The sequence below is a fragment of the Phalangium opilio genome, unplaced genomic scaffold (genome assembly GCF_054372755.1).
Source record: "Phalangium opilio isolate 3A_F unplaced genomic scaffold, DU_Popi_V2 ptg000043l_1, whole genome shotgun sequence".
NCBI lineage: Eukaryota > Metazoa > Arthropoda > Arachnida > Opiliones > Phalangiidae > Phalangium > Phalangium opilio.
In genome coordinates this window covers 2,859,789-2,882,455 of record NW_028324167.1, presented here as the reverse complement: position 1 = coordinate 2,882,455, position 22,667 = coordinate 2,859,789, and the positions used below count along the sequence as shown (strand labels likewise).

The 22,667-nt window shown below is 36.2% G+C and overlaps 2 protein-coding genes across 4 annotated transcripts; both read left to right on the top strand.

The window, feature by feature from the left end:
• Positions 1-12,100: 12,100 nt before the first annotated feature.
• LOC149677364 (uncharacterized) lies at positions 12,101-12,928 on the top strand. Its single transcript, XM_089837449.1, has 2 exons — positions 12,101-12,542; positions 12,608-12,928. Exons 1-2 carry the CDS (start codon positions 12,242-12,244, stop codon positions 12,874-12,876), a joined length of 570 nt encoding a protein of 189 aa, XP_089693575.1. The 5' UTR covers positions 12,101-12,241; the 3' UTR covers positions 12,877-12,928.
• An 8,588-nt stretch (positions 12,929-21,516) lies between these two features.
• Positions 21,517-22,633, top strand: LOC149677363 (uncharacterized). 3 transcript variants are annotated; one of them, XM_089837448.1, is made up of 3 exons: positions 21,517-21,581; positions 21,827-21,928; positions 22,081-22,633. In XM_089837448.1, the coding sequence occupies exons 2-3, from the start codon at positions 21,913-21,915 to the stop codon at positions 22,398-22,400; spliced, it is 336 nt and encodes a 111-aa protein (XP_089693574.1). In that variant the 5' UTR covers positions 21,517-21,581; positions 21,827-21,912; the 3' UTR covers positions 22,401-22,633. The 3 variants fall into 3 exon arrangements, with proteins under 3 accessions (XP_089693574.1, XP_089693572.1, XP_089693573.1); XM_089837446.1 differs by having other exon boundaries at positions 21,827-22,633; XM_089837447.1 differs by lacking the exon at positions 21,517-21,581 and having other exon boundaries at positions 21,770-21,928.
• Positions 22,634-22,667: the final 34 nt, after the last annotated feature.

Genomic DNA, 22,667 nt, shown 5'->3' with positions numbered 1-22,667 from the left:
CCTTCGCATAAGTATAAGTAATTAGGTTAATCTTTTGCCAACGATAGGTACTGAGCTGAACGCACCCACTAAACGACACTAGGTACGTTGGAAATTTTTACCGCCACCAACTCCATTTGGAAAATATATATGTAATCGTCAACGCCAACCCAAAAGCCATCTGAATGCAATCAAAACACAGTCCTAGCTGACTTCCGAAGTAGATATAAAAATATTTCTACTCCCTCCTGACTCCGTTTAATTTCAGGGACAATATTCCCAAAGCCACTCCATCCGAAATAATTTTTTTCATCCAACCCCAACTCCTTACAAAAATGATGGGGGAGTCAATTGGAATTCTTGTAAGTTCCGAGAGAAGTGTGTTATTATTTATGAAATAGGGAATAAATTTTTTTGCCAACCATACTTGGATTTAAATTGAAAATAAAAAAGATGTTTTGACTTGAAAACAAAGAGGTCAACTTTTAATTTCATGGAAATCTAAAAAAATGCTACTGTATTTTTATTTCAACCACCTTTTCACTATTAAACAGTGGTGCTTTATTCTCTAGGGGTTTAATGCGCACTTAACAGTTACGGAGTCTTATCCCTTCTCTAATATCCCGGCTTCGGAACGGACGCTGACACGCTGTGAAAAACAGAGTTGGGCACTCCTCCTTAGATAGATTTTTTTTCCTATCAAACTATCATAGATGGCGAAACTATCAATTCTTCTGGCTATATTTTAGAGTGGAACTCCTTCTTAGATAGATTTTTTTCCTCTCAAACCATCATAGATGGCGGAACTATCAACTCTTCTGACTATATTTTAGACTGACATTGCTGGTTAGATAGATATTTTTCCTCTCAAACTATCATAGATAGCGAAACTATCAACTCTTCTGACTATATTTTAGACTGACACTGCTGGTTAGATAGATATTTTTCCTCTCAAACTATCATATTTGGCGAAACTATCAATTCTTCTAGCTATATTTTAGACCGGCATTATTTGTTAGATAGATTTTTTTCCTCTCAACAAAACATAGATGGTGAAACTATCAAATCTTCCTTCAATATGTTAGATTGGCTCTCATTGTTAGATAGATTTTTTGCCTATCAAATCAAATTGAAATCTTTAGGAACGACTAATTTAATCGATTATTTAATTTCCGGACTTTAAATTTGATTTTTTTCGATCAAACTCATTTGGGCTCTACCTAATTTTACTCTGTTTAATCGATTCCTGATATTTCCTGATTTTGTAGAATTTCTAACATTTTCATATATTCATATAATTTCCATAATCTCATTTCTCAAGTTTGACTTTTAACTGTCTATAGTTCAAAAGCTACTATCCAAACTTTTTCAAATTATTCGCCCTTGATTTAATCTAAACCATCTACTATAAACGGTTAACTAATAATAATTAAAGGCAAAAATTGCAATTAAAACTGTGGGTAATAAAAATCAGAAAATCTACACTTTAATTTATCTACTTCTACGTTTGGATGATTTCGTGGAATCGTTCTCCCTCCTCGAGTAGTCGTTCACATCAGTGACAGCACGGAGCTTCTATATACAAGAAGCTCCGTCTTCACCGTTTGAACTGTTGAACCATCGTTTATTTTATTTTTATTTATTTGTTTGAGAGGGTTATAACGACCACCAAGTACAGAATCTTCTTATAGAATAAACCTACACTTGCTAACGTTCAAATATATTAAAAACTTCGATATCATTCAAAAAACGACTTATCTTTCCAGAAATTTTCATAACTATCAAAATTGCCTATCAAAGATTAGCTCATAATTCTTTTAAAATGAAATCAGAAAACAGATGTCGCCAAATAAAATCACTCAAAAAATCAATATATTTCTCAAGGAATAATGCCTATCATTTTTTATGATTTATAAAAGATGGGGTTAGTAGCTAGATCACGTTGAGAATCGATATTTTTCTCTAGAAGATTTCAACGAATCAATGAATCATATCAACTTCGAGTGCACTTTCTAAGCTATCAAACTCAATCGATCATTATAATTCAAATTTTTCTCGAAAATAACTATCAAAATTGATACTTTGATAGGGGCAGATTTAGTTTTCTATCGTATCAAGTGGTAAAACTATCAAATGATATGATAGTGCCCATCTATGGTGAAAAATCACCTTTCTCGGCGTTACCCAAGGTTCGTAAAGAAAGCGCTATATAAGGTTGCCTCGAAACCGCCGTTTTCTTTCGTTTTTTCTCGTTATTTGATTGGTCTCTCCCTGACTCTCTCTGTGACGTAGTACGTGGAGATTCTGCAGACGACCATAGCTCAAATATACAGCGTAGAGCCGTAAAGGCTATAAGTTATGGACAAGGCTTAGATAAAATCAATTAATTTTGATTAGTTCCTATTTTTTAACTTGTTTTAATGACCTAAATAAAATATTTAACATGCCGTACGGTGGAGCAAAGTGTGCCATAACTGGATGTGATAATAAATTTTCCGTAACTTCTACAAATTTGGACAAGAATCATATCAGTTACTTTACATTACCAAAGGACTCAAAAATCCGAAGCATATGGATTTCTAAATGTTACAATCCTAAAATTAATACTACTTATGCATGAATTTGCTCGGAACATTTCAAATACGAAGATTTTGTAAGAGATTTTAAAGCTGAACTGATGGGAACGAAGCCTAAAAGACGGTTAAATTCAAGCGCAGTTCCTAATATGAAGTTACCATACCAACAGTCTGTGTGTGTGAAAAGTTCAGAAGCAAGAGAATCTAGAGCCAGATGTAGAGAAAGAAGAAAACTTATTGATGAGATAGTAAATTCAGAACTGTTAGAATCTACCAAGATTTCTTTTAAATCAAGTATATTATCTAATGAAACTTCCAACGTATTTACTATTGATACGTCCAATGTTGCTATTGATACGTCCAATGTTACTATTGATACGTCCAATGTTGCTATTGATACGTCCAATGTTACTATTTCCTCTGGCTCAAGTGTGTCATGTAACAACATTATCAACGTTAGTATTACTACCGAATCGTCAGGTACTAACAACACGACCAATAGCGTATTATTCAATGTTAATACTGAAATTATCAAAACCTGTGATAATTTACACGATTCTAGTCTACAAAATAATTGAAGTGAGAAAGTATTAAAACTTTACAATGAAGATATGAATGTTTGTAAAGAAAAATCAAGTTGCTTGAAAATGGTTCCTATTAATGAAGGTCAATGTTTAAAAAGTTCTCGGTGTTACTGCATTTGTGATGGCATAGAAGAATTAAGAAAAAGTAACATTTTCTGGAAAAACTTTGAACGTTCAGGGGCCGTATTCTGCAGAAAAGGTATGCTCCTCCCCCAGACTTAAGCTTGCGGATTGGTCGGTCAGGATCGAACTTTGGGCTGTTGGTTTGATATCATGCTGATGACGCCATTTTGACATAGGGCTGTTGATTCGTAAAAATAAATAGGGCAGGCTGCGCAGGCGCTCCTCAACATAGTCAAAATAAACACGAAATTCAAAATTATGAATTTGATGACCGTCGAAACGTTTAGGTTCTTGAATCGGTTACATTACCGACTTTAAAGTTACTTTGATGGTGCTGAACGCACTATGAAGCAGACGACAGCCAGCACGATTGTTCATTTCTAATTCTACAATGGCCGGTCGTGTTTATGTAGCTGCTGCTGCCCATTTTGATGAACAAGATAATGGTGATATATATCGAAGAAATAGAGGCGATCCCTATCTTTTGCCAGATGCGGAGTATTTAAGTCAATACAGACTCAGTAAAGACAAAGTTCGGAAATTATGTGACAAATTAAGACCCCATTTCGGAAATAAACCGAATCAGGAATATGTTTTGACGGTGGAGCACCAAGTACATGTGGCTCTTCTTTTTTATGGTTCTGGTAGTTTTCAGCATGCGCTCGCCAGTAACTACGAGCACGGCATGAGCCAGCCATCAGTGAGCCGAGCCATAAAAAATGTTACTGAGGCAATCATTGTTCACATGAAGGAGCTGGTTAACTTTCCTACTGGTGAGGCTGAAGTGGCTGCGGTAAAGGTTGGTATTATGTGATACGATAAACCTCCCTAGCACGGTTCTGGCGGGCAAGTGGAGTTTCAACTTCACTTTTGTAATAAAATCAGAAGTATAGCCGTTTAAAGTATTCTTCGATCATAGCTTCTCCCCCAGCATAAAGCTCTGAATATATCGGGTACATATCTCCTTCAGGGTGACCACTGAAAATTGTAAATTCCTTTAAAGGAAATATAGGAAATTTATCCTGGAAATATAGGAAAATATAGGAGGAAATTGGCGTAAAATATGGGAAAATATAGGAGGAAATTTGCGCAAAATATAGGAAGAAATTACTGAAAAATATAAGATAAATGGGGTGCATTTCTTTTACAAAAATGATATTTATATATTAAAAAGTAGGAACCATATTTTTATTGCAAACAGAACTATCACCTCACATATATGAGCGATAAATTTTCACATACTGTTACTATCACAACTATTTCTTTTTGGGTTTTTTAGGAGCTGGTTCAACACCTTTAGGGCTGGTTAAATTGAGGAGCATATGGTGTTTTTTGTTTTCAATTTTGAGTAGCTGCCTATTAATAGAGTCTAGTTTCGATTGAGCGCTAAAAGTTTCCTCATGACCACTTTTCAAAAGCATTTGAGCAACTGTTATAGCTCTCATATCTATTGCGAGAAAAGCGGGCCAAAATTCTAAGCAGGCGATTAAAAAATGCAAGCGTCAACTTCCTTAAGGTTTTACACGAGAAGAGTAGACAATGGCCGCGTTCAGTAACCGGCATCAAAAACATCGATGATGACATTGATGTCCTACACCACCATCGATTTCATCTTCCCAAACATCGATGCTTTTCCTGATGAGCGTTACTGAACGCAGCCATTATTTCCCTCAGAATTCAGAGGCAGTTTTGAAGCGTCGCATAGCGTCTGTGGACAGTGGCTCAAAAAAAAATTATTTATGAAGTTATTCTCTAGTTCCCCAGCAGTTACGGAAGGATCAGGCACTCCGCGATATTTCAAACACGGTAAAACGCCGATAGTCTCGTCGTATGCATTAGAATTTTCCAATTATAGGAGAATATAGGAATTATCATAAAATTATAGGAGAAAATAGGAAGGACTTAAAAATATAGGCAAAAATAGGAAATATAGGAAGAGTGGTCACCCTGCTCCTTTATTAGACATATGATTGAAAACTACGTTGATATTCATGTTAAACAACCGCGAAATGGTCAGAGGCAATCAAAATGTATTTTTCGGAAATGTGATTTGGTTTAGTTTTGGTGAGATTTGCTTACGCAGTTTCAGGCATTTTAAATGGGGTTTTGGTGTTACATTCATCATGCCAAGTTAAGTTTGCAAGAAAGTTTTTATGGAACAAAACTTTTAACTTCAATTCAGAGTTCCATTTTTCTTGAACATGGAGACAATATTGAAAATTAAGTATCTCCTATGGTTTTTACAGGCATCATTTAGAGCCAGGTGCTCTTTCCCAGATGTTTTAGGTGCAATTGATTGCACTCATGTGCTAATCAAAGCACCAGTTATTGAACCAAATGCCCACATGGATAGGAAAGGAAATTACTCCCTTAATGTCCAATTGGTAAATGGTGTCCTCCTTGAATGATAATGTGCATACTGACAGTCCTATTTCTGTACCAGATTTGCGATAATGAAATGCGTATCACTGATGTTGTGGCAAAACATGCTGGTGGGACGCATGACTCATTTATATGGCGTTTCAGCGACATATTTGGGCGTTTTAAGGCTGGAACAATGCCACAAGGGTAGCTTTTGGGCGATAGTGGTTACCCGTTACAGCCATTCCTAATGACACCCATTCTCCACCCTGAAACACCAAATGAACAACGCTATAATCAGCGTCGTATGTCAGGTAATTGCATTTTGAACTTTTGATTGATAAATAACATAGACCATTCTGACCAATTACGCAAGTGAAAGCTATTGACTGACATTAACTATTTAAGTGATAGTTGTCACTTGTGATATTTTCAAAAATATTTTAAACTATTGGTCACGTTGATACCTAACATAATCAAAGCTAGTGTTGCTGTATTAACTTAGTCAATTAATTGTTATTAACATTTAGGTCGGAATGTTATTGAACGCGTCAATGGCATTTTGAAGATGCGTTTCCGATGCCTAGACATGTCACGAGGTGCCCTTTGTTATAACCCTAGAAAGGTCACTGACATAATTTATGCTTGCTGCATTTTACACAACTTCTGTTTGGATGAGCCAATGCCTAGGGAGCAAGGTAAATTATAGTTATATATGTTGAATGTTAAATTTATTCATGTGCATGGATATATGTACATCATTATGATTAGGATGATGGGGGAAGTATGCGTAATCTGAGAGAAACCGGCACGGTTAATGTGTCACAGCTCAGGTTGGATGGGTCGCCAAAAATGGGGAAGAAAGAGTAGGATTCAATGGTAATTGCTTCATCTGTAGCCCTTAGTGTTGAGTCTGGCGATTCCTCCCCCTTTTTGGCGTCCTATCCGACCTGAGCTTTGATACATTAAGCGTGCCGTTTTTCTCTCAGATTACGCATCCTGTAATCTAACTGTTAACCCCATGGTCAGTAAAGGGTGTGTACTAATCTAAATTAGTTACAACAGCTTTCTTGACTCCATTTGATTAGAACCAGTTTTAATATAAGGTTTTTGTTTTTAGCTGCACCAGTTGCATTAAATCCGCAACCAACCAATGACACCGATGACGAACTTGAAGCAGAACACGCCCATGACCACAATGAGCTGCTTCAAGCTGGACGAACGATTCGGCAAACATTGATAGCGCTGTAAACGCTGACGTTGGGTGGAAGCACAGCGTTGCAGTTATCACTTTCGCCTCACACCAAGTGGGACATTTTGATCATGAACTGTGGAACCGGTCTACTGCTGCGTAGATTTTCCAAGTTCTCTCCCCATACACTTGTTAAAGGAGTTCTCCTTCGTGGTCTCACCCCGTTTCGCCTTTCCATCAAAACGTGCTGCGGTTAACAGTAATAGTTAGTATAGGACGCTGTCAGTTAGCTGTGTCGGTAGATAAAGCTTGTACTACGCAACGAAATGTGTCTACAATAAGTTCAATAACCCTTAAAAATTTGACCTTGACATTTGACGACGCTTTAAACCGAAATATTTTGTGTCGGTCACACATACCCATTCTTCGTGGAAGGTTGAATAGTGTGCTCAGTTGAAAGCTACACTAAACGTTTTGATCTCACAACTAATCATATACGGGGTCATTAGTTGAGAACTTTGGAGTCTCATTATTTCCGTATCGCGCGTCACTAATTAGATAATGAGACGTGGCTCACAGTGCAGTAGAACCATTCTTGGTTGAAGATAATGATTTAGAGAACATTCAAAGAACTCGTTTGCGTCAACTGTTCAACAGCCATAATAATGGTTCATTGTAGACGGACGTGCCGATCTGGCGAGACCACTTTTTATGCATCACAAACACATCTCGGCTAAATTTGTTAATGATCATGATGTACTACACTGGAAACCACACTTTGGCCTTTCCCAAATATTATCTATATCTATATAAATCAAAGTCCTGACTGACTGACTGATAATCAACGCGCAGCCCAAACCGCTTGCCCTAGAAGGCTGAAACTTTGCTGGAACGTTACTCGTAAGTAGTAGGCGCGTACTAAGAAAGATTTTTCCAATCCGCCGCCATCTTAAAAAATGGCACCCATAAATGTAAAAGCTCTTCTCTATGCAACAAAGTCCGCGCGTTTCAACCGATTTCACAAATATTTAGTACTATGGCAACCTATAGACGGGCTGAATGGTTTTTCGGGTTCGATTTGTTGCCATCTTTTTAAATGGCGGCCAAAAACTTAAAAACCCATCTTTATGGAATAATGTCCGCATGAAAAGTAATAAAAAATGTCCCGACGGGCTAACGGGCAATGCTTAGTGCCTTCGCTCCTAGGGTGCTACAAAAATATTAGTCGAATCAGTTAAATCTACCCATTCTTTGTATCATTTTGATGGAAGTTCTTATTACACGCGAGTGACGCCGTGGATAACAGCTAGTATATATATGTATATATAGAACGTTCAGCTTTGACAAGACAACTTACTAGAACTCTCTCTACACAATGACTGAGAAACCTACAACGCTTGCAACAAACTCAAGCAACCCTACCGTCTTAGTAGTGATGACAGTGGCAAGCCAATAAACCTCATCAACGGGAACTATTGTACAGTGATGGTCTGTCTATTCTCATTTGACACTTTACACTACGAGCCCTCAGTGTTCTATGTTGAATCACTAAATGAACCCAACACCACTTACCTCAGAGACGACTTAACTTCTAGCAATGTCCATATCACGTTCAAAGGTAGCCTCTACAGCATTGAAGCCATCGCCATACCAACTCTCACTGTACAGGTTTGCCAAAGAAATTGTCTGTTTCCCTACAGCGATTATGGCTAATCACAGCAGACGTTACAGCTAATTGTGGTAATACACTCAATTACTACCCTTCGTGAGGACATAGTTGAAGAACGCGTCAACACAATGCCTCTGTCTTCAATAACGTAAGCACATTATTAGTAGGTCTGTTTCAATTATGAAATTAAAGAAATAATGATGATCATATTTTTTAGAATATCACATTACAATGGATGATTCATCTCACAGAAATGGTAAACTTATCACTCGCAGCAGCTTAGTTTCCATCCCGGTTTGAGCCGAGTAAACAATACATCTTACCAAAAGTATATAGATCTATAAAAACAAAAAGTACAGTTCATGAGCAATTCCCTGCCTTTGGCTGTAGACGGCATGTAAACTGAGAAGCTAACGGTCCTCCTCTCAACCCCAACACGAACTAACCAATCGGAGAAGCGGTTTTTGACGTCATAGGTTTATCGATTTTTTTCTGAAAATAGTACATCACGCTGACGCCCCAAACGTTAATTCTTTGTACTAGTCTAGTAGCGTCTGCTATCTTTTCTGCTAGAATATAACAGTGAAAAATGGAAAACGACGTATCTGTCGACTTAATTTTAAAAGACTTTGAAAATAATGATTTTTTTACAACGGACCCGTCGGAAAAGAGGAAAAAACAGATTATGTTTATGAAGGATTCTGGCTCTTTAAAGGGAACTGTAGAAAATATGAATATACCAGTGATGGGCGCTCTCATCTCCTACTCATAATTTTGAGTCATTTCTGAGTAAAGGAGAGGGCTTTTTTGAGCTTGTGATATGAGCAGGAGAGAGAGGTACTAAAATTTGAAATTGGAGGTGAGCAGGAGAGGAGAGGTACTAAAATTTGAAATTGGAGGTGAGTTTGAGATGAGAGGTGGTTTTTCAACCTCCACGAGTAACTTTTGTGGTGAGATATTTTATTTTCAAAACTCGGAGAGATAATATAGTGTTGAGAGCAATTGTTTTGGATCATGAGCAGAGTAGTTGGATGTGAGATATGATTTTTCGGTAGTCCATGAGTGGAGTGATAGGTGAGAATCTGTTTTTGGGCATTGTTTTTCTTGAAGTGAGTGTATGATATAAGTTTTTGGTTTTCCATGGAATGAGTGGTTGATATGAAATAGGTTTTTTAATGTGCTATGAAATGAGTGGTTGATGAGAATTTCTTATACTCGATGAAAGGAGTGGTTGACGAGATGTCGTTATACTTGATGATAGAAGTGATTGGTGAGATACTGGATGAAAGTAGTGGTTGATGGGAGACATATTTTGAGCAGTAGGTAAAAAATACTACAACTGAAAAAAAGAAAAGAGAAACTTTGCACCGCCTGAAATTTAATTGAGTTACTTTCAAAGGCGAAACCCTACTATCTCAACCATAATAAAGGTTTATTTAATTATGTTGTGGCTGTCAGTTTTTTTTTCAGCTAAACGGAAATTACGGGATAACGTATTTTGAGTTTGTACTTTTGATAAATTTTGAGATTATCTTTGAAGCGACTTATGTTATTTATAGGTGTTCAAAGAATTTAAAACACGCGTTAATAAGATAAGCTTTAGTATTCTAAGACAGCGGTAGAATATCGACTACTGGTAATGAAGCTAGATTACCGATGGACGCGCAACGCCCTAATACGTTTTCTTTCCATTGATTCTAAACAATTTTAAATAATATTAAGACTGAATTAGAAGATATTAATAAAAACTGCCTTTGTAGACAAAAAAGGGAAAGTGTAAAAGATAAGTAAAGAAAATTAATTGCCTGAAGTACAGATATTCAAATTTTCCTTTTAGAAGAAATGACTATAAATTATCAATTATCTGAAAAAATTCTTATCCTAGTTTTTTCACCTAAATTTCACTTGCCCAAAAAGTTTAAACACAGTATTTTTCTAGTAGTTCTAGAAAATAAGTCACTTTCAAGAATTTTGTAAGGGATACAATGTTCTCCTTTATACTTTGCTTATAGAAGATTCAAATACTCAGATATCTGAAAAAATGTAGCTTGATCAGATTAAAGTTTTATATTATAAAATTGGAAATATTGATATGGTATATATATCAGTTTAAATTTTTATATTTTAAAATTGGAAATATTACTAAGCGGAAAATAACATAGGCATTTTCATTGTGATTTCACTATTAGTGTCGAAAAAATCTGTAGATTGATCGTGATATCTTGAGAGCTACACCTAAATTTTTAAAACTTCGAAAACTTTACAATTAACGAAAACGTTTTTCTGTCCATTTCATTCTCCTTATAGGGCCGAATTCTCAACCTTATTGTAAATGTTTGAGAGAAAATAAAATGCAAACGTGTTCTTTTTTAAAATTATGCGTATCTTTCATGTTAAATTATATTTACTGAAGTAAATTTGGCGAAAAAAATTAAGATAAGAATTTTATCAAATAATTGATGTTTTATAATCATGTTTTCAAAATGGAAAATTTGAATATCTCTTACTTCAGGCAATTAATTTTCTACACTTATATTTTACACTTTTCCCGTTTTTGTAAACAATGACATTTTTATTAATAATGTTTGACTTCACCTCTTTTAATTTTGCCTTTCATTATTTTTTATCTGATTAGCTTTGATTAAAGTCTAATAGATGCTCACTGAGAAAAAGTACTTTGCGCCTTATTTTATAGCATTGGTGCATAAACGAACAGCAAATGCTCATACATGAAAACAAAAAGTACACTTCATTGAAGCTTGCTCGAGCCATGTAATATAATAAAAAACCCTTTTACAATGAGATAAGTGCTAATTTAAAAATGAGATGAGCGCTAAAAATAAAATGATGTGAGATTGAAGAAATAGTTTTGAGTTCAAAACTAAGACTTCATGAGTGTTTAAATGAGATGAGTGAAAAATACCAGATGATGTTGCAGGTGCATAAAATGAGATGATATACAAAACCCGGGATAAACTCAACGAGAGATATGTCTACTAGAAAACAAACTGAAAGGAGAGGAGGAGAGGAGAGCCAAACAAAGGCTCTGATTTGAGGGCTGCCATGAAATGAAAGAAAATGTATATTACTAAAAGGAGAGGACTCAAAAATGAGTTTTCAATAACTCTGACGAACAGAAGTGCGCTTGATATTTGGTTCCATTTTATAAAATAAAAGATGTGAGCCATAGAGGAGAGGTTTCTACAGAAAAGCGCCATTTTGATCACGTGAGATGAGATGGATTTGTATTTGAATTTGATAAAATAAGGAGAGGAGAGGTTTAAAATATTTCATCATCTTATGAGATGGGAGAGGAGAGCTGCGCTTTGGTCAATATTTGAAAAAAGGTGTGAGTGGGAGAGGGAGAAAAAATATCAAAAATGCCCATCACTGGAATATACAATATAATTTACTCTATTCAAAACATGAAGGAGATCGCGGAGGTTATTCGGCTTTTTTATATTCATGGTGCAAGTGGGTTCACAATTTAGTCTTTTCTGAAACTGGAACAGATCCAGTAATCTTATGTGATGACGAATGTGAAAGTGAATTACTAAAAGTTATTCAGTGGGTGGGTTGGCGGTTCATTGATCTTAAGGCCAGTGACAAACAAATCAATGATGTTCTACCACAAAAGCGGTCTTATGACCAAACATTTATAGAATACGAGGAAGACATAATCGCTGCAAAAACATCTAAATTGAGACATTTAAAAACCGACAGGCTTTATACAATAAATAGGCTGGTTGGTGGAGTTATGGGAGAGATCTGGTCTGTTAACAAAGAAGGGATGCAAATTCTTAAAAAAATTAAAAAGGGCAAAAAACCTTTAAGTGCAAAGCAAAGGGATAAGGCACACTTGTTGTATAGAATTGCTTTATCAATAAGAAATACTGAACAACTAGTCCCAGAAATTCCATCAGTTATAAGAATGATCAACAGAGGCGGATTATTTATTGCGCATCCAACATTGATACCGTTTGTATCTCGCTTATGCAAAATGGTTGTGGACCTATATAGATATTGGTCAACTACTCCAACCCCCGGGAAAACAATTAGTAAGTAATTTTAGTCCTTTTGGTAAGCTTTTATATCCCTGATTTTGAAACCTTTACTATTGCAGAGGAGACCACAAAAATTATAAGAGAGGATGAATCTTTGAAAGCACAATTTCACGCAATAGTGTCGGAAATTCCTGAAGTTCAGGAACATGGATTTACAACTAGTCAGTTGGAAGACTTCAGAATAATATTTCAAAGGAAATTGGTCCACGCCAAGTTGGCTGACCTCATAAGAGGTGCAACACGTCGGAGAAACGAAAGGAGGGGTAATCGAGGTGTAGGAGGGCAAAATTTACGGTTTATGCTGTATGGGACTAAGAAAAAACTGTGATTAACAAAAAGGTTGTGATTAACAAAAAAAAATGTGATTAGCAAAAAAAAGGTGATTAACAAAAAAAATGAGATAAACAAACAAAATGTGATAAACAAACAAAATGTGATAGACAAACAAAATATGATAGACAAACAAAATGTGATAGACAAACAAAATGTGATAAACAAAAAAAAATTGATAAACAAAATAAGTCTCAAAAACAAAAAGTCCTTATGAAGATGAAAACTGCCATAAACAAAACATCTTGGATCCTGATCTTCCAAATCAAGACACTGACTGCAGCAACACTCAAATAATAAGTCCAACTAGGCCAATCAAGTCAAGTTCTTTCAGAGCACCTAGAAAATTAAGAGACATTGAAGATAACTTACTCTCGGAGAACACTCAAATTAACAGCATAAACAATGATTCAACTACGCCAAACAAATTAATAGAAGCTGAAAAAACGTCAAAAAATAGATTAATAGCAGGGGAAAGCGAGTACAGCAACAAAGGCATAGTAAGCCCAACGCCATCAACTTCTGGGTTTACTATCGAAGGACATGTAGGGGAAATAACGAGATCAAGATCAGGGAGACATATTAAAAAGAAACAATTAAAAGACTTTTGTTACCATTAAAATTTTATGGTACTATTTTAAAATGTGTAATTGTCACCAAGCGTATATAGATCAAGTATAGTTGTTGACGTTTTGATGGTTGTTATATAGTTTGGTTATATAAGTTCCTGTTCTTATAATTTTATTGAATGTTATGACACCTTAGTTCCTATTATAATTTTAACTGAATGTTAAAAGTTAAAATACCTAAATAGATTGTTAAATACAAAATAAGAACATATCTTATTTTGACTCTTACAATGCAATTTGAAAATATGTCAAATAGAAAATATTGCTGATAATAAGTCGAGAACAATGAAATGTTTTTCAAAACTTTTCTAAAACCTTTATTACTTTTATAAAGTTGTATAGTTTTCTGAAAATGCAACTACATTGGGAATGAAAGGAGATACGAAAATTCAATTCCTATTTTTCACAAATATCCAAGCCAACTTTGCGGTAAGATGCCTCTGCATTTTGAGAGGTTTTTGTGCACCCCTTAATCAATAAGGCTCGTCGCGCGTTGCTATAGTTTAAACTTGTTAATTTACCGGCTGTTACATATTTCATTTGGCTGAATAGAGTTTCTACCGCAGAGCCGTTTAACCGAAGAGGATAAATGTATTTTGAAGGATGGCGCGTCGTGAAATCTTGCAAGTAGTCAATGAAACCATAAATAGATATTCGAAGAAGCTCAAATGTTTGCCATGCAAGAAACTTGGGGTTATTTGTCATTTTCTTACTATCAGTCATTCGTTCAATCGCCCAATTTTCAAAATACTTTAGTCCATTTAACATGGATCTTATGGGTGGCGACTCTAGGCTATAAACTCGTTCCTTAGAGAGCAGGCCTTCTTCAAATATGTCATGACACGCTTTTAAAAAGTCATAGCAAGCCATCACATTTTCCGTGTTATTTGGGACGTCTTCAAACGTTGGATTGGCATAATTGTAAAGTTCTCCCATCACTTCCATTTGTTGCAAGATTCTAGCTGGGGTAACATTTAGTTTCGTCCAGGAATCACGGTCAATATGGGATTGCAGAAGACGCTTGACCTGAACCAATTCGCCACTGTCCCTTCTGTCATCTTCTCGCTTTTTCATTTCAGCAATTTGTTTCCACCCAAATCTTACACCTTGTTTTGTGAAATCTCTAGTTCCTTCATCTTGGGAATGATTTAAGGCATTTATCATATTCTTTAGTTGGTGGCTTGGGCACACCATCCAATAAATCCATCTCTCCTGGACACACCAATTTCTTATTTTTGTGCTGAACCGGAAATTTAATGATCCATCTTCATTCGCAGAAGGTTCGAGGGCTTTGCTGATACCTAAACTTTGTCTTAGGGAAGAAATGTTGCTGCTCCCTCCATCGCAAACGAAAACTCCTACCTCCAACCCTACAGAATGGAATGCGAAAACAGTCTTCAACAGTGTGCTAGTTATAGCTGCATGAGTGACTGGCTTCGAAAACATGAAATAGGGGCCTATAATGTCAAAAGATGTAGTGGTGCAGCGCCAAAGATATTGAAGAGCATATTCAGCTTCCAAAACTTCCGAGAGGTTTCTGACTTTGTATAAATCTTCTAAAGACGCATATTCATTGGGATCCATTGCAGCCCCCATGAATTCACCATTCGTTGAATTCCACATTAATTTTCCAATGATTTTGACCTCATCAAAAATCAATGCGCCTTCCTTGACAGGATTATAATATTCGGGGTGATCTCCAACGAACTCATCAAACCTTTTGGATTCCTTCTTGAGGTGAACAAGATCGATTCCTGGCTTACTTTCAATCTGTCTCACTTTGGCCTTTAAGGTGTGAGTACTTGGTAATTGCAAAACGTCAAATGATGCAAGAGCCTCGTACGCTGCAGGTGAACGAGAATAGACACTGAGCGCAATTCTATAAGTAAGTGGACTCCATCTGTTCCCTTGCGATCCTTTTCTACATTTTTCCTGATCATTCAAAAAGTCATTTTTTGTTGAGGGTTGACTGTTTAGCTCCCATGCTTTTCTTAATGCCAATCCAATAGTCTTGTTTTTTTTCATGGCTTCACTAAATATTTGATCCAAATCGTTACGTCCTTTCATGTTAATTTCAGCAACGATTTTTTTCATTTCCCCATCGTGTTCTTGGTTTAGTTCCAAGGAGGTCGCTATAAGTTTGCTTTCTAGATCCGTTACTTTTCGAACTAGTGATGATCGTTTGCGTTTACTTTGCAACAACCTTTTTCGCTTGGACTTGGGAGTCAAAATGGTAATCCTGCATCGTGAATCAACAGACTGCCTCTTTAGTTTGGATCTCGGGGTGACTTGTTCTTTTTTCTTTTTGCAATCCGTCATGTACCTGAAAGTAATGTGTTATGTTATTCCCAAGTCAAATTCAAGCTCCACAGCTTGGTGGATTGTAAGCTTTTACCAGTTAAGGCTACGACAATTTGTACATTGGTACAGCCTTTCCCGAATTTTTTCTTTAGCAGCATTGGGTGGAGGTACAAACCATACAAAACAATCAGTAGCTTGATAACGCTCAAATGGATAAACATGTTTTTGAAGCTTTTTGGTACATTCCATCCCCATTGCTTCATCCTATTGGAGAGATCCATTGTTTTTTAAGTATTAAGTCACATTTAACAATGACAACATTAGAGTTCATCATACCTTCCTTATTCCAGTACAAAAAACGTATTTTTTATCCAGTGACGCCATGGCATTGGTGACTATTTCCACATTTAGGGTTTGAGTTTCAAAATTGTAGTACTTAATTTGTTCTACACCTTTGAAAAGTGTCAATATTGAGAAGGTTCCATCACAAGAAAACAACAAGCGTTGCGGAGCATCATAATAATTTGCTACAGCCAGTAGCCCATTCTCCTGGTAAATCTCAAGGTATTCCACAAGTCCATTATGGTCTTTTAAAATTCTAATAGAAGCTCCTGCTAAGCATATAATATGTCCAATTATTCATCAATTATTATTATTGCGAGGTAAACAAAAGGATTTACATACCTTGACTTAAACTCTCTGCAAATGTTTTTAAAGCTAATATGGCTGGAGAAATAAGTTCTAATTCATTGAACGTCGTATCAAACGCAGTGGCTTCTGTTGAAATTGATAGAGCTCGTCTTCGTTTGAGTCCAAAACTGTCATCGGCTGTGCAAGTCTCTTTATCCAAATATAACTTTCGTTTACGACTATTTTCAACTAGGTATAAACTATTAAAGCAATTTATTTCTTCCCATTTCTGAGATGGTACGTTAAATCCAAAAATCTCCGTTTGAGTTTCAACATTTCTTATGTTTAAACCAAAGTCTGTCTGGATTTCAGCGCTAACTTTCACTAAGCCTTTGCTCTTTAACTCACTGGCGCTGGTTTCATACGTTTGTACACCAACATCTTCTTTAAATACTACATAAAAGTTACACTGAGTTTGCTGGTTTTTGGAAGTTATTGCATCCAATTGCGCTTGGCTTTTCTTCCGTGGCATTATTTGCTTTATTAATTGTCTTATTATGTCAAAAGATTGTAGAAACCGTTACCGGACTCACTGTAAAAAAAAATGCAAGAGCCAAGAACCCGATATTATGACCCATAGCCCATTCGATCCGCGCTCCCGGTCCCGGACGCTGCGCTGCTCGCGCTATAGCGCTATAGCGCGAGCAGCGCAGCGTCGTGATGCGCGTAATCGAGTGGGCTATGTATGACCACAGACGCGATGCTTAACTAGATGACCAAGTTTTCTTGGCTCTACTTTGTGAGAGCCTTTTTACGCATGTACCTGTGCTACGGTCGTGAATGTAATCATACGCGGAGGGGGGTCGGCACTATTTTGAAATGAAGCGGGGATTCTCATATTACACGGCGCGAGGAAGAACCTATGAACTGTACTTTTTGTTTTTATAGATCTATATACTTTTGATCTTACCCATTTGAAGTTTGAGACTATATGTTGAGGCGAATGTAACCGAAAGGCGTCTTATGCGTCTCTTTAACTAATATGACGTCATCATCCAAATAAAACACAATGCGAATCGTCACGTCAAATTCTCAGGCATTGGTCCAGCCTATCACTCTGTCCATACGTCTATGGTTCCACTCTCCTGACTAGGGTTCAGTTAAAGCCCTTGATGGCGCCAAAAATGTGTCATTACAACCAGAGATGCTTCCCATATCGCTCAAGCTTTCGCTGTAGAGCCTGGTAACGCTGAAAAGGAAATGTATTAATTAATGGACATGGACATTTAACATTTACGACCAAATATAATAGATGTCTGTTAAATAAGTGTAGCTCTTTGCTGATGACGTTAAGCGTATCTTCGATGAACCTATGTGATTGGACGATGGTCGAAGTGATGTAAACTGAACCTGTGAAGAAAGTGAGTGCTTATTATTCTCGCTCCATATATTTAGGACCAGGCTGAATTTGCAATGGCGAAATGATGTCGCAAGAAACGTGACAAGCATGAACCTTACACAGACTATAAAGGTGCGAGGCACACCATGAAATCAAGAACATGCAATAGAAAATAATGAGAGTAATCGTTTTTAAATATAGCATAAGCCAGACTAAGCATGTAAAACATTAAATTAAATGAAATTACAATAAAAGCGCATGCCAGACTAAGCATGTAAAACATTAAATTAAAGTAAATTACAATAAAAGCGAATGCCAGACTAAGCATGTAAAACATTAAATTAAATGAAATTACAATAAAAGCGCATGCCAGACTAAGCATGTAAAACATTAAATTAAATGAAATTACAATAAAAGCACATGCCAGACTAAGCATGTGAAACATTAAATTAAAGTAAATTACAATAAAAGCGAATGCCAGACTAAGCATGTAAAACATTAAATTAAATGAAATTACAATAAAAGCGCATGCCAGACTAAGCATGTAAAACATTAAATTAAATGAAATTACAATAAAAGCGCATGCCAGACTAAGCATGTAAAACATTAAATTAAAGTAAATTACAATAAAAGCGAATGCCAGACTAAGCATGTAAATCATTAAATTAAAGTAAATTACAATAAAAGCGCATGCCAGACCAAGCATGTAAAACATTAAATTAAATGAAATTACAATAAAAGCGCATGTAAACATTAACTTAAATGAAAATACAATAAAAGCGCATGCCACACTAAGCATGTAAAACAGTAAATTAAATTAAATTTCAATAACAGCGCATGCCAGAAAACATTACATTTAATTAAATTACAATAAAAGCGCATGCCAGACTAAGCATGTAAAACATTAAACTAAGATAAAAGCGCACGCCAAATTTTGCGTGTTATAAATAATAAATGAAATGAAACAAATGATGATTGAGAAAAGCGCATGCCAAATTAAGCGCGAAATAAATAATACAAAATAAATATACAATGAAAATAAGCAATACAGTAATGAAAATATACAATGAAAATAAGCAATACAGTAATGAAAATATACAATGAAAATAAGCAATACAGTAATGAAAATATACAATGAAAATAAGCAATACAGTAATGAAAATATACAATGAAAATAAGCAATACAGTAATGAAAATATACAATGAAAATGTGCAATTTAAAGGTACAATGAAAATAAGAAACAAAATAGAAAAAGGTGCGTCTTAAATTAAGCGCGAAATAAATTATAGAAAACAATTTGCATATCAAGTTTTGCATGCAATAAATAAATAAAAAAAAGAACAAAACAAAAAGAGGACTTCACGGAAGCATGCGTGCAACTAAGGTTTTCAATGCTTCAGCCTGGACCATTGCAGCCTCAGCCTGAAGCTTAGCAGCCTCGGCTTGAATTTTAGCTGCCTCAGCCTTCAACCTTTCAGTTTCATTTTTCTGCTTCTCATTTTCGGCTTTTCTTTCCATCTTAAGTTTCTTGTATTCCAGCCTGGCCCCTTCTTGTTCCAACCTCACCCGTTCATTTTCTGCCAGAACTCCCATTACGGAGTGAAGGTGTTCGTCACGCGCATTAGCTTCTTTGGCAGATATAAGAAGCTCTTCTTTGAAGGTTAAAGGTCTCTTCCGACTGTTCCTGTTAGGCAATTCAGCTGTAAAAGAACTGTGTTCAGTTATGATACCAAATACTAAGCAGCGGACGAACACACTGTAAGTGTACGATGTACGTCATTTATCCGCTGTTGTGTTAATGAAACAATTTCATTTGCAGAGCAATGTCTTTTACAAGTAAATTGTCGCAAGATTACAACGAATGTTGCGACAAAAGTTAGTGTCATCTTGTGAGGTTCAATGTTTAAGAACAAAACAAGGTCAAATAACTGTGTCGAGGATTATGTTCGATACCACAGCAGACGGTACCAAACATATGAGGAATTAACTATTAACAGGTAACGTTATGATAAACGCCTAGCCACGGGAGTAAATTACCCAATTCATAGAACACTGATAGACATCCGTATTGTATAGTATACGACTTACAATTGGTATCAGACAGTGGCGGTTGGCCATCACTGGTGGTTGCGCTAACAGTTGTTGAGCAACTTGCCTCGGGATCTTGGATAATAAGGAATTAATTAATATTATTCACCATCTGTGTAGTATGTCATCTTACCAAAGCTGGTAAAAAAGTTTGACACATCTTGCGAAAGAGAGTCGGATTGATCTTGAAAGGTAATAACAATATTAATTTGAGCGCTTGTTAAAAGAAATTAAATTCGCAAGAAGAATGAGCGAGAGGAAATTTGTTTTCACGCTAAACAGCAGCTTAATCCGTACATACTCTGTTCCAGCTTAGTTTGTCACCACGCACATACCTAGGTCTCTATGTGACGTAGCTTTGTGCGTGCTGACAAGGGACGAAGAAATACTGATTTTCAGCATCTGAAATCTCGAGATTTTAGATCCTGAAAATCAGTATTTCTTTCGTCTCTTGAAACAAATTTCCATGATATTAATATAGACGGAAAGCTTTCAGACATACTGGAATCATTCACGCTTCCAAATCCCTCGGCGCAACTGACATCCAAGACGTCGTTGCGACTATTTAACGGAAAAACAAAGAACTTGGTCATATTTTTATGTATTGAATCGTGTTAGTAACGTATTATGTGTAGGAGTTAAACATTGACGTGGTAATTGAAACATGAGAGGGAGCCAAATGGCAGCCAAATATTGAAACGTGTTATAGGACATGTAGGAAAGAATTTGTATATACAAACACTATACAATAAGTAGCTGGTTTGAGCCTTTTTGAAATGTCTAATACATTGTTCGAAACAAAAATGTCATTTGGTCATGAATTATCTCAACAATTGCCATAACAATGTTACATTTAGACCTTTTGAGATTACTTAAAACCGGTTTTAATGTGTCTAGTTGATAATGTAGTATTGTATTGTATAATAAGGATCAAAGCTTTTGCCTATGAAGGGATATCCACACGAAGCCTATGGCCTTAATGTTCGTAAAGCGTCAATTGAAAATAAGCAACATATTGCATTCAACTGGACATTTGGCAAGTACAGGTAAACTACCCGGTCGCAGAGTTGCATTTCTACAGGGAAATCTTTGAAAGCATATGACTATTACGTTTATATGACAAGAAACTACTAGTAAAGTGTATTACAATGGGAGACGAAGTCACAAATATTGGCATTTTCAGGACTGTTTATGAAACTATCAGTGAATGTAGGTAAGGTAAGTATTTCACAACTGGGCCATTTGCTACAGTATGTGTAGGTTACTTACACGACTTCGCAAGGTACAGGTTCTGAGGAAGAGCCGCAAGACGTTTTGCTGTAAATGTAAAAATAACTCTGTTTGTAGTTACTAGACCAACAAGTAACATTCTACAAATGTCCTGGAACCCTCCGAAGAAGGGTTAGGTCACAAACAACAATGCATAATTCCTCAAAGTGCTTGCTTTTACGTCTGAGAGCCAGTTGGCCTTGTAGTAAACAGGTAAAACAAATTATATGATTTCAGGCCGAATTTTGATGTAAATCTATCTTTTAGAGCGGACACTTAACATTAAAGATGCAATAGCTATTACTGCCAAGAAGGAGTACACTAATATTGTGAAGCCAATGTTCATGGACAGAGCAATTCTTGCAGTTTAGGCTCTAGTCATTTAGGTAAAATGCACCGGAATGTCGGGCTTGAAATACTTATGTCGCAAGCATTACACTTTAGGGCCTTGATTTACAAATAGATACAATTACGCCATAGGTACCATTAACAACAATATCTAATAGGGAAATTGTACGAATAACCGCGGAAAAGACCACTTCACACTGATTACTTATCATGCTCTTGAAATAGGGAAATTAATTGGAATAGTTTGTTAAACAGAGATAAAAATACGTACATAACAAGTTAGGTGACACCTGTCATTGGATGGGACTGTTTGTACAAACAATAACAATAGGATGTGGACAATTCTGAAAGAGGTTTTTCGAAATGTAAATGATCTCATTTATGGGTTAGTGAAACCATTTTAACTCACGATCATTTCCAACCTTATCAAGTTCAAGAAGTATCTTAATGTACACTTGTACCAAATATGGACCGGCGCAATGTGTTTACTATCCTTACCATATATTGTTGGATTACAGAAAGTCACTTACGTTTCAGGAAATTGTGGCGCTGATGAAGGTCCTGGAAGAGATGCACTAAAGGGCACATTGGAAAGTTCGTACCCTCCGGCTATCCCAAAAATGGAGGCCCTTGGAATCAATGCGGCTAAACGAGACTCAATCGGTGTCAGTTCGCTAGCACAATTAATTCCTCCACCAGTCTTTTTTGTTTCCATGGCTCTTGTAGCCACTTTATTTTTAAGTGCACTCTTTAGAGCCGCCCACTTCTTTCTAACTTCCTCACCAGTGCGCTCTTGCCCACTGATGTGGTTCAAACGATCAGCAATCGTTTGCCACATTTTTCGCCTCTCCTCCTGAGATTTCCCGTACTGATTATTCAGCAGGGAGAGCACTGCCTCAAGTTGGGAGACAAGACATTCCATTTCATCATCAGAATAAGTCCCCTTCCTAAGTTTTGGTGCCATTTCTTAAGCTATATGGCTTACTAATTAGAAACGAATGTTAGCAAAACTAGAATTTATCAAAATGTATCTGCCAAATTGGAGTAAAATGTATCAACATTGATAAATGAACAGTCACATTTATTTTTCTATTTCACAATTTCATTTATTTTTGTATTTTACA